The sequence below is a fragment of the Schistocerca cancellata genome, chromosome 2 (genome assembly GCF_023864275.1).
Source record: "Schistocerca cancellata isolate TAMUIC-IGC-003103 chromosome 2, iqSchCanc2.1, whole genome shotgun sequence".
Classification (NCBI taxonomy): domain Eukaryota; kingdom Metazoa; phylum Arthropoda; class Insecta; order Orthoptera; family Acrididae; genus Schistocerca; species Schistocerca cancellata.
In genome coordinates this window covers 499823418-499836595 of record NC_064627.1, presented here as the reverse complement: position 1 = coordinate 499836595, position 13178 = coordinate 499823418, and the positions used below count along the sequence as shown (strand labels likewise).

The following is a 13178-nucleotide window of genomic DNA, read 5'->3' as shown; positions in this document are numbered from 1 at the left end:
ATACACCACGTATATATTCCTTCCACCTTTCTGCTTTCCCTTCTTTGCTTAGAACTGTGTTTCCATCTGAGCTCTTGATATTCATACAAGTGGTTCTCTTTTCTCCAAAGGTCTCTTTAATTTTCCTGTACACAGTATCTATCTTACCCCTAGTGAGATAAGCCTCTACATCCTTACATTTGTCCTCTAGCCATCCCTGCTTAGCCATTTTGCACTTCCTGTCGATCTCATTTTTGAGACGTTTGTATTCCTTTTTGCCTGCTTCATTTACTGCATTTTTATATTTTCTCCTTTCATCAATTAAATTCAATATTTCTTCTGTTACCCAAGGATTTCTACTAGCCCTCGTCTTTTTACCTACTTGATCCTCTGCTGCCTTCACTATTTCATTCCTCAAAGCTACCCATTCTTCTTCTACTGTATTTCTTTCCCCCATTCCTGTCAATTGTTCCGTTATGCTCTCCCTGAAACTCTGTACAACCTCTGGTTCTTTCAGTTTATCCAGGTCCCATCTCCTTAAATTCCTTCCTTTTTGCAGTTTCTTCAGTTTTAATCTGCAGTTCATAACCAATAGATTGTGGTCAGAGTCCACATCTGCCCCTGGAAATGTCTTACAATTTAAAACCTGGTTCCTAAATCTCTGTCTTACCATTATATAATCTATCTGATACCTTTTAGTATCTCCAGGATTCTTCCATGTATACAACCTTCTTTTATGATTCTTGAACCAAGTGATCCCTATGATTAATTTATGCTCTGTGCAAAATTCTACCAGGCAGCTTCCTCTTTCATTCTTTTCTCCCATTCCATATTCACCTACTACGTTTCCTTCTCTCCCTTTTCCTACACTCGAATTCCAGTCACCTATGACTATAAATTTTCGTCTCCCTTCACTATCTGAATAATTTCACTATCTGAATAATTTCTTTTATCTCATCATACATTTCATAAATTTCTTCATCATCTGCAGAGCTAGTTGGCATATAAACTTGTACTACTGTAGTAGGCGTGGGCTTCATGTCTATCTTGGCCACAATAATGCGTTCACTATGCTGTTTGTAATAGCTTACCCGCACTCATATTTTTTTATTCATTATTAAACCTACTCCTCCATTACCTCTATTTGATTTTGTATTTATAGCCCTGTACTCACCTGACCAAAAGACTTGTTCCTCCTGCCACCGAACTTCACTAATTCCTACTATATCTAACTTTAACCTATCCATTTCCCTTTTTAAATTTTCTAACCTACCTGCTCGATTAAGGGGTCTGACATTCCACACTCTGATCCGTAGAATGCCAGTTTTCTTTCACCTGATAATGACGTCCTCTTGAGTAGACCCCGCCTGGAGATCCAAATGGGGGACTATTTTACCTCCGGAATATTTTACCCAAGAGGACGCCATCATCATTTAACCATACAGTAAAGCTGCATGCCTTCGGGAAAAATTACGGCTGTAGTTTCCCCTTGCTTTCAGCCGTTCACAGTACCAGTACAGCAAGGCCGTTTTGGTTATTGTTACAAGGCCAGATCAGTCAATCATCCAGGCTGTTGCCCCTGCAACTACTGAAAAGGCTGGTGCCCCTCTTCAGGAACCACACATTTGTCTGGCCTCTCAACAGATACCCCTCCATTGTTTTTGCACCTACGGTACGGCAATCTGTATCGCTGAGGCACGCAAGCCTCCCCACCAACAGCAAGGTCCATGGTACATGGGGAGGAGCTGAGTTGACCAAAGAATTTCATTTGCCTTTCTCCAATACTAGTTTCAATATTTGAAAACTTTTGTGTTGTTTTAATGGATTGTAGGCTATAACTGTCTTGGGTATGTCTTCCTTCTAGAATTTTCCAGATGATCTTTCTCTCTTCTTTTTTGATTTCTTCAAGTTGTTTTCTGTTAAGGGTTAGTGTGTCACTCGCTTAGAGGATTGCTGGTTTTATGACAGTATTGTAGTGTCAAATTTTTGCCCCTCTTGACATTGATTTTTTATTGTACACATTTTGTGTTAACCCTAATTCAATTTTAATTTTTTGGAGTAGATGTTGCTGTGAACTTTCAGTTCAGTGATACCTCCAAGGAATTTAAAGTCTTTGACTCTGTTAATTTTACGATGTTTTGTTTTCAAGCTTGCAGTTTCTGTTTTTGAATAAAATAATTAAGTTTTCTCAAATGAAATTTGTAAACCTACTTTTTCTGCACATTCTTTGAGTATTTCCATCTGTTTGACTGCAGTCTGCTCATCCACTGTTAGTATCGCCAGGTCGTCTGTAAATGCAAGATATGGTAAGTGGAAGTTGGTTTTGTAAATGCCCATTCGGATTGGCTCCCAAAACCCACATTTCTTGAGTTCTTTCTCTCATTCTTGCATAACTTTATCTAGAACTATATTGAACAGAATAGGAGAGAGTCCATCACCTTGTCTCACACCTGTTGGAATGTTGACGGGTTCTGAGATCTCCCCAATAAATTTTACTTTAGATTTCATGCCAATTAGTGTTTGTTTTGTGATTTCTCATGTCTTGGGATCCAGCCCCCCCCCTCACTACTAAAATTTGGAACAGTGAGGGCCTGTGTATTGAATCATATGCTTTTTTGAAATCTACAAATGGGCATACTACAGAGTTTTTCTCTGAGAGCTCACATTTTGAGTATGGTTTTGAGGTTGAAAAATTGCTCCAAACATGATCTGTTTGGTCTGAATCCTGCTTGATATTCTGCTACTTTGGGTTCTAATCACTGTTGTGTTCTATTCAAGGTAAAAGCTGATAGAATTTTGTAGGTGACTGGTAATAGAGAGATACCCATATAGTTGTTTACATCTGATTTATTACCTTTTTCATGTAATGGACGAATCAGAGCAATCTTCCAGTCATCGAGGACTTTTTCATTTTGCCAAATGTTTTGGATAATTTGAGTAATTTCTCCGAGTGAATTTGGGCCTAAATTTTTCAAGAGTTCTGCAACAATTCTGTTCTCCCCTGATGTTTTATTGCTTTTAAGTTTCTTGATGTGCGGATAAATTTCTTCTTGTGTTGGTGGTGGCAAGTTCTGTGGCGAGATTTCTGGCTGCATTTTCGGGAATCTCTCTTTGGGTTCTGGACAATTTAAAAACTGTGAAAAATATGTGACTAATATTGGGCAAGTTTCTTTATTCATCAGGGCCAATTTACTACATTTTCTACTATATTTTCGAAAGCAAACGTTTTGAGGTGAGTACTACTTGATCTGGTTTGTGAAGCTCTTATAGAAATCATGTGTATTGTAGTTTTTGAAGTTTTCTTCGACTGACTGCAGTTACTCACTAACATATTTTTGTTTAATTTGTCTCAAAATCTTAGAAGTCTGTTTGTGCATTTCAAAAAATTTACTCTGTGTTTCTTCTGATTTATTTCAATTGTAAGTTTGAAATGCCTTTCTTCTTTCTTCCCTCCCAGGGCACACCGCCTTATCGTAGGCACCTTCAGTGCCAGGTGGGAGGTTTGGGTGCTCCAATGAAGCCGAGAGCTGTACAAGCGGTAGCATAGTTACTGGCAGAGTCACCCAAGCCGGACTGGTGTCGACGGAAGAGAAGATGAAGTGTGTCCCGCAACATAGGGCAGGGGAGGCTCTATAGGCGTAGGGAAGCCAACCCTCCCTGGGGAGTGAACCCTAAAAAAACCCAGGTTCTCCAAGATGCGGGTTGGGTGTGAGGCTAACAACCTCACCCCAGAAAAAAGAGCTTGTTATGGAACCAAAGTACAAAGAAAGCCAGATGGATGTAACGGATAAACAGCCTTGGCAACAGAAAAGGCACACAAATTGGTATTTAGCAACATGGAACGTGAGAACACCGAACAAGCCTGGAGGACTACAGAACCTGAAAAAGGAAATGAAGAAATATAATGTGACAATAGTGGCAGTACAAGAAGTAAAATGGAAAGGAAGCAGAATATTAGCATCTGGGACACACACACTGTTTTACAGCTGTGGAAGCAGAAGATATGGAGGCACAGGTTTTCTGGCTGATAATGCTCAAAAGTCTGCCACATTGAACTTTAAGCCTGTTACTGAAAGAATCTGTGTATTATGAACAAAAACCCATTTCTTCAATATATCCTTCATATCTACACATGCACCAGCAGAAGATGCAGAGTCGGTGGAAAAAGATGTATTCTATGAGCAACTGGAGCAGGAAATAGCCAGAGTGGCAAAGCACGATGTTAAGGTGGTTATGGGGGACTTCAGTTCTCAAGTAGGAAAAGAAATCACATACAGGAAAACAGCTGGTAAGGAGAGTCTGCATGATGTTTCTAATGATAATTGTATCAAACTAATTGATTTTTCCATGAGCAATAACGTGATTATTAAAAGCACATGGATGCCAAGGAATGATATAAGGAAAGTTACATGGAGCTCCCCAGATGGGATCACAAAAAATCAGAATGATCACATACTCATAGATAGACGACATGCTTCAGATATATTAGAGGTGGATAGCTGTTGTGGTGCAGATGGAGATAATAATCATTATTTGGTAAGAATCAAATACAGACAGGGAATAGCCAATAAAGCTATCATGCCAAGGTTTGATGATACCAAGTTAAAAACTGATGAAATTACAGCACAACAGTATAAAACTATCTTGACAAATAGACTTAATGAAGAGAAAGAGTGGGCAGGAGAGGATATTGAAGAAAGATGGGAAACAATTAAAGGGATATTACATAAGACAGCTGAAACAGTACTGGGCAGAAAGAAGCAACCAAGAACCCAGAGGTGGTTTGATGAAGGCTGTAGAAGGAAGACAGAAGAAAGCAATGAGGCAAGAAAAAGAATACTGCAGAGGAGAACTATAGGTACTGTAGAAGAATACCAGGAGAAGAGAAGGGTAGCTGATAAGGAATGTAGGACAAAAAAGAGATAATTTGAAAAATGGTGGATTGATGAGTTAGAGGAGAGAAATACTGCTCAAGAAACAAGGAAATATGAGGGTTGAAGCTATAAGAAAAGGATTCCAACATAGAGCAGTTTTTCGTAAAGATAAAGAGGGAAATCTGATTGGAACAAAAAAGCAGATTTTAGACAGATGGCTGGAGTATTTTAGTGAACTACTTAATGCAGAATCGAAAAATGAAGGTGGGATAGATGCCAGTATGGCAGAAAAGGTGGAGCAGGAAGTAAACGGAGATGAAGAGCACCAGGAATCAGTAGCAGAACCCACACTAGAAGAGGTTAAAGTTATATCAAGACTCTTAAAAACAATAAAGCTCTGGGAGAAGACAATATTACAGCAGAAATGATAAAATATGGTGGAGAAAAACTAGTAAGGGTTTAGCATGAGATTATAGTGGAAATATGGCGGAAAGAAAATATGCTGAAACAGTGGGGTACAGCAATTCTCTGCCCTGTACATAAGAAACATGACAAAGCTGGCTGCAGGAATTATAGAGGAACTGCACTACTCTGTATATGTATAAAGTATTAGGAAAAATCATGGCTGGGCAGTTAAGAACATACGTAGAAGAGTACCTAGGAAACTACCAGTGTGGTTTCAGAACTAATAAACAAATCAAAAAAAGTTTTGCATCACCCTATACATAAGAAACATGACAAAGCTGACTGCAGGAATTATAGAGGAACTGCACAAGTCTGTATACTATATAAAGTATTAGGAAAAATCATGGCTGGGCAGTTAAGAACATACGTAGAAGAGTATCTAGGAAACTACCAGTGTGGTTTCAGAACTAATAAACACATCAAAAAAAGTTTTGCATCAACTCGGTTCCGAGAGCTCCGGAACCTGTACAGAAAATTGGAATAGAGATCAGCATAAAAATCATTTCCACCCTTTTTATTGCTCATGAAAAACAACACATTGCATGTTGTACCACCATACAGCGAGACCATCAGAGGTGGTGGTCCAGATTGCTGTACACACCAGTACCTCTAATACCCAGCAGCATGCCCTCTTGCATTGATGCATGCTTGTATTTATCATGGCATACTATCCACAAGTTCATCGAGGCACTGTCAGTCCAGATTGTCCCACTACTCAACAGTAATTTGGCATAGATCCCTCAGAGTGGTTGGTAGGTCACGTCGTCCATAAGCAGCCCTTTCCAAGGTGTCCCAGGCATGTTCGATAGAGTTCGTGCCTGAAGAACATGCTGGCAACTCTAGTCGAGCGATGTTGTTATCTTGAAGGAAGTCATTCACAAGATGTGCACGATGGGCACACAACTTGTCATCCACAAAGATGAATGCCTCACCAATATGCTGCCCATATAGTTGCACTATTGATCAGAGGATGGCATTCATGTATCGTACAGCCATTATGGCGCCTTCCATGACCACCAGTGGCACACTTCAGCCCCACATAATGCCACCCCAAAACAGCAAGGAACATCCACCTTGCTGCACTTGGTGAACAGTGTGTCTAAGGTGTTTAGCCTGACTGGGTTTCTATCCAAACACATCTCCAACAATTGTCTGGTAGAAGGCATATGTGACACTTGTCGGTGAAGAGAGCGTGATGCCAAACCTGAGCGGTCCATTCCGCATGTTGTTGGACTCATCTGTACTGCGCTGCATGGTTTTGTGGTTGCAAAGACGGACTTCACCATGGACGTCGGAAGTGAAGTAGCGCATCATGCAGACTATTGCGCACAGTTTGAGTCGTAACACAACGTCCTGTGGCTGCACGGAAAGTATTATTCAACATGGTGGTGCTGCTGTCAGGGCTCCTCCAAGCCATAATCCGTACATAGCGGTCATCCACTGCAGTAGTAGCCCTTGGGCAGCCTGAGCAAGGCATGTCATGGACACTTCTTATCTCTCTGTATCTCCTCCAGGTCTGAACAACATCGCTTTGCTTCACTGCAACATGCCTGGACACTTCCCTTGTTGAGAGCCCTTCCTGGCACAAAATAACAATGCAGACATGATAGAACTGCGGCATTGACCATCTAGGCATGGCTGAACTACAGACAACACAAGCCGTGTACCTCCTTCCTGGTGGAATGACTGGAACTGATTGGCTGTTGGATCACCTCTGTCTAATAGGTGCTGCTCACGCATGGTTGTTGATATCTTTGGGCGGGTTTAGTGACATCTCTGAACAGTCAAAGGTACTGTGTCTGTGACACAATATCAACAGTCAACGTCTATCTTCAGGAGTTCTGGGAACCAGGGTGACGCAAAACTTTTTTGATGTGTGTAGATCCACTAAAGACCAGATTTCACTATCATACAGATCTTTGAAAAATATTACAAGTTCAACATTGATGTCCACCAGCTGTTCATTGACTTCAAACAAGCTTATTGATAGTATCAAAAGCAATCAACTTTGGAAGGCAATGCAAGAGGCAGGAGTCCCTAAGAAACTGATAAGATTGGTTCATATGACTTTGAGAAGAACAGTATGCAAAGGTCGAGGGCACTTTATCAAAGGCATTTGAAGTTAACCAAGGCCTTGGAGAGTGTAATGCGAAATACACAAAGCAACAACCCTGGGGGAACACTGTGTAATAGAGTTACCAAGGAGCTTGCATATGCGGATGACATTGATTTGTTAACCAGGAGGAAACAGCACCTGGAAGAAAAGTTTGAGAAAGTACAAAGATATGGTGCAGAGATGGGGCTGACCATTAATCAGTCATAGACCAAGTATACATTAACATCTAGGAAAAGATATAGTGAAGGAGAAAGAAGCATGACCTTGAACAGAAATAAATGTGAATGCTGTGAGAGCTTTACATATCTTGGGTCACTGGTAACTGAGAATAATGATATGAGATAAGCAATACATGCAAGGATTGCAGCTGGTAACAGAAGCTACTTTGCACTGGTTGAAGTGTTTAAAGCAAGGAGCCTTAGTAGGAATCTGAAGCTGATGGTGTATCGTAAAGTAGTTAGACCTGTGGTGATGTATGGTTCAGAGACCTGGACTATGACACAAAACGATGAGGAGTTGTTACTGAGATTGGAAAGAAAGATACTTAGGAAAATGTATGGGCCAGTGAATGATAGGGATTTTCAGAGAATCAGAAATAATAAGGGTATCAGAGAGTTGTACAACAAACCAGTTATCATGACTGAAATGAAGAGTAATAGATTACGTTGGTTGGGACATGTAGAAAGAATGGTGGATAACAGCACAGTCAAGAAAGTTTTCAAAGGAAAACCAGGTGGATGTTGTATAAGAGGCAGACCAAGGATCACACAACATGGAATAGGACTTGAGAAGGATGGGAGTGAGAAGACGGAGAGCCAAGGCAGCGAGCAGAGAAGAGTGGGCAGAGGTTCCCCACAAAGGCTGTAGTCCCAAGGAGGAGTAGGAGTAGGAATAGGAGGAGTAGTACTAGGAGTAGGAGTACTACTACTACTACTACTACTACTACTACTACTAGTAGTAGTAGTAGTAGTAGTAGTAGTTTCTTCTTTCTTCTTGTGCATTCTAGCATTCTTGATTCCACAAGGGTATTTTGGTTTTTTGTGGAGAAAGATCAGATCTCTTGCAATTTTGATGATTTTAGTTTGAAATTTCTCCCAATCTTCTGCGTGTTGTTCTTCCCATTTTTCAGTGATTTTGGAGTCTCTGATTTTGTGTAGAACAAATTTTGGGATCAGTGGTGTTCTTCTTTTGAATTTCCTCTTGGGTGTGAATTTATTTTTTATTCTGGTTAAATAATGATTCGAATTGATATTTGCACCTCTGCACACTTGCACATCATGAATTTATTTTTGGTTTCTGCAATTATTATTATTATTAAGTTTGTTTTCCAGTAAACAAGAACGGTTATTACTAATGAAGTGAGAATGACAAGCCAAAATTCTGGAAGCCATAATTACTACTGCTTCACAAAAAAGCTCAAGACATTTATAACTTGATCATTATGCGGGAGCATTTCGGAAATAAGTCTTGCCACACATCAGATGTACTAATAATTATAATTTTATTCATACAACAGAATGAGGTACAAACATGGTAAAATATGCCCATTGTCCAGCCAGACTGTGTCAACCTGATAGATGAACTGCAGATACTCACTGGCCTCCATGATGTGTGGGGCAAAGTTGGAATAACTTGATTTATTTAGTTACCTCAATTTGTTAATAACCAGCTCTAAAATTTAAAATGGCTTAGATTGTTGAAATATCAGACTAAATACAAGTACCATTTTAAAACAAAATAAAAAACAAAAACAATACTGCAACAAGTTTATTTTTACATGGAAGCCTGCACTTAAATCTACTTCTCAACATAGTTTCCATCTATATTAAGGCACTTACTGTATCTTTCTACCAGCTTCTGAAATCCGTTCTCATAAAAAATGCCAGCCATTTTTTCACTAGTCCTGATTTGATGTAATCATCTTCCTCACAGTGTTAACTGACAAGGTGCTTCTTTGAGCACAAAGTAGGTGCTAGGTCAGGGCTATCTGGAGGATGATTAAATTGTCCCCAGTTGTACGATGTGATGAGATCTTAAGTGCATTGAGCCGCAAAGGAACAGACATTTTCATGCAGCAAAATGATGTCTCTACTAAGTATGCCATACCTTTTGTTTTGGATTGCACATAATAGTTTCTTTCAGTTCTCACAGTAACTATCTGTACTGGGTGAGCTACCTTGAAGCAAAAATCAACAAGCAAAATACCGCCACTGTCACAGGACATAGTAAACATGACTTTTATGGCTGAAATTGTTTGCTAGTACTTCACTTTCTTAGCATATGTTGAATGTCTCCATTTCAAGAACTGTTGATTTGATTTATGTATAACATGAGCAACCCATGTTTCAATATCAGTGATAATTTAGCTTAAAAACTTATTTCCTTCGACATAGTATCTCTGGAGGAAAGTCAATGCACTTGCTAAATAATTAGTTTTGTATAACTCAAATCAGCATTTTTGTAATCTAACATGAAAACTACTTCCGATACTGTAAGCATTCTGTCATCATTCCATATAGAACACTTCTTCAAATGTGAGGGAAGGTACAAGATGATGATGAAATCATGCATTGCCTACCTTCTAAATCTTTTTTTCTTTTTTTTTTTTTTTTTCTTCCATCTTCTGCATCAGATCGTCAATAATGACTCTAAATGCTATGCACCATTTTCTAAGCATTCCAGCATTCATAGTGCTTTTTCCATAGACTTTACTAAATATTCTGATGAATTTTGGCACCTTTTACATCTCTTGAATTCAACAAATGAATATCAATGTGTATTTCACTATCAATGGCATTTTCACACTATTGAGCTACTTTGAACATACACAAACAAATGTTCATGTGAGCAAAAGCTACTGTACGGCATTTGTGGTAGTCAACAGTTGAAAGCATTTTGCAAGCAAGCAGAGTATGGTGACCGAAAACGCCAATGGCCATATTTCAAAATGGTACTTACTTCAAAAAGAAACCTTATCTGTTTAGAGCTCTTTAGAGCTCAATGAATAATTTATGTAGAATTGTATGATTTCAAATTGCCTGATATAAGCTAACATCTACTTTCATTCCACATATGTAGTTAATACTAACATTTCCATTAATTAAATTCAGTATTATGCTCTACTACGTGAATATTATGTTAAGAGACGTAAGTTTATGCCAGAATGGATCAAAAACAGCTAGCCAATTATAATAATCATACAATTCAAATTGTGTTTACAACTAAGCACTATATTGAAATTGAAAAACAACAATAATGAGCATGTTCACTTTAGGTCATTGCTAAGCTCAATTAGACATTATTTTTAATATAAAATGGATTAAGTAGCTTTGTTCATTTCTGTAAAAGTCTTTTGATGTATGTACATTGAAACTTTTGACTGAAATCAGGCATATTTCAATATCTGATAGTTTATGTATTTTGAAGTAAAAAGACAAATAAATTATCAATTACAGGCAACTTATTTGAAAAAAGTAAATAAAAGCTTCAATAAATTTACCTTATAAAAAGATTCCTTACAGCTTCTTCACTGGCTCCTATGTATTTTGAAAGCAGTTCAGGTCCCTACAACAATAAAACATTGACAGCATGGTAAATGAAAACCAACATTGACTTCAATCAACAGTACTGCCTGACAAAAAAGTGAGGAGGAAGCCAAATGAAGCTTCACGAGTTCAATTGGTATGTAGTGTTATTTGAGTGATTACAAAATTGAGTCAAATTTACCAAGAACTTGGTAGTATGAGTCCATTTATCAGTATGACAGTGCAGTCACTCTGCTCTGGATTCATACACCAATTCAGTTTGAAAAGATATCACAAGGCTGTTGTATACTTGCCTGAGGCAAGCTGGCCCAGAACTGCTGTAAGTGATTCTTGATATTCTGGATATTGGCACTAGATTGGAGCTGACGTCTGAGTTGGCCCAACACATGTTCTATTGGGGACAGATCTGGGGATCTTGTTGGCCATGGGAAAATCATTACACAGATAGTTCTTAGCCACATGTGCCATGTGTGGATGAATGTTGCTCTGTTGAAAAATGGCACCACGATGCTGTTTTATGAGAGGTATCACTTGAGGGTGTAGAAAGGCTGTGAGACACTGCTGTACCATCAGAGTTCTCTCAATCACTTGGTAGTGACCTGAAGCTATACCAACTCGCTCCCCACAGCATGACATCAGAAGTAACATTGCTGTGTCCCACCAAAACATTGGAAGACTGGGACCTCTCCTCACCATACTGTCTCACAATGGTCATCCGAGGTACTGTGGATCATGATTAATCACTGAACACAATGTGATGCCATCAGCAGCCTATGCTCCCTGGTAATGCAGCACTCCAAACATAGCATTTTGTGCTGTGGTATAGATGGCAGGGTATGAAGGAGACAGTAATTCCTAAGTCTGCCTGTTGTTAGTATCAGGCCTGGTAACAACACTAAACTTGAACAAAACTATTGCGCTCTGGTGGCTATTCAACCTGTCACAGAGAATTCCAACTCTAATCATTTACACCCTAATGGTGTGTTCATGTATGGAGTTACACTGCTTCATGGTGCAGGATGACAAAGTATGTTGTAGGATAGTGTTAGTACTGACAGTAAAAAGTAAAACCATAGTAACTGAGATAGAATAGATGGCATTACTTGTTGTTGTGGTCTTCAGTCCAAAGACTGGTCTGATGCACCTCTCCATGCTACTCTATCCTATTGAAGCCTCTTCATCTCCAAGTAACTACTGCGGCCTACATACATTTGAATCTGCTCACTGTTCTCCAGCTACAATTTCAGCCCCCCCCCCCTCCACACACACACACACACACACACACACACACACACACACACACACAGATATATATACATATATATTATTCCCATACTAAACTGATGATCCCTTAATGTCTCAGAAACTGTCCTATCAACCAATCCCTTTTCTTAGTCAAGTTGGGTCACAAATTTCTTTTCTTCCAAAGCTATTCAGTACTCCTCATTAGTTATGCAATTTACCTATCTAGTCTTCAGTATTCTTCTGTAGCACCATAAAAGTTTCTTTCAATTTTTGTCTGAACTGATTATCATAAACATTTCATTTCCATACATGGCTACACTTCAGAAAAATCCCTTCAGAAAAGACTTCTTAACAAATCTACATTTGATGTTGATATATAACGGTTTTTACTGCCACTCCCAGTATACATTTTATATCTTCTCTACTTTGGCCATCATCAGTTATTTTGCTACCCAAATAATACAATTTGTCTACTACTTCACTTGTCTCATTTTCTAGTCTAATTCCCTCAGCATCACCTGATTTATTTCAACTACATTCCATTATCCTTGTGTGGTATCGATAGCTAAGATGCCACAGCGACGGCCAAGTTGTTAAGTTGGGATGACGACACCGACACTGACGACAGTGCCCTCTAGCTGGCGCTGGAGAGCTCTAGTTTCTCCCCATTTCATCGAGCGCAGACAGCCAGGAAACATCGCTTCAGCTTAGTTTGTTATTGAGACTTTGCATCAGTTATGATGGGGCCACAACGTTGCACCTACATGTCATTATCTAAAGTTATGTAATATGTTCACATATGTTTGTACACTGGTAAAGGTGCTTTAACTGTATTTGCAGTACCAACGTGTATTACCTTTTCCTGCTCCTACCCACGTGCCACCTTCCAGGTGGGATACAAAACCTTGTTTTACTTTTTTGGTGTTCATCTTATATCCTCCTTTCAAGAAACTG

At 39.2% G+C, this 13178-nt stretch overlaps 1 protein-coding gene across 3 annotated transcripts in view; it reads right to left on the bottom strand.

Annotated features, from left to right (window-relative positions):
* The window catches only part of LOC126162044 (peroxisome biogenesis factor 1), a 371455-nt gene that overhangs the window by 183082 nt on the left and 175195 nt on the right, over nucleotides 1–13178 (bottom strand). For all 3 annotated transcript variants that reach the window (XM_049918280.1, XM_049918281.1, XM_049918282.1), the window contains one exon: nucleotides 10934–10998. In XM_049918280.1, coding sequence (XP_049774237.1) covers nucleotides 10934–10998 — 65 coding nt within the window. The remainder of the gene's footprint in view (nucleotides 1–10933; nucleotides 10999–13178) is intronic.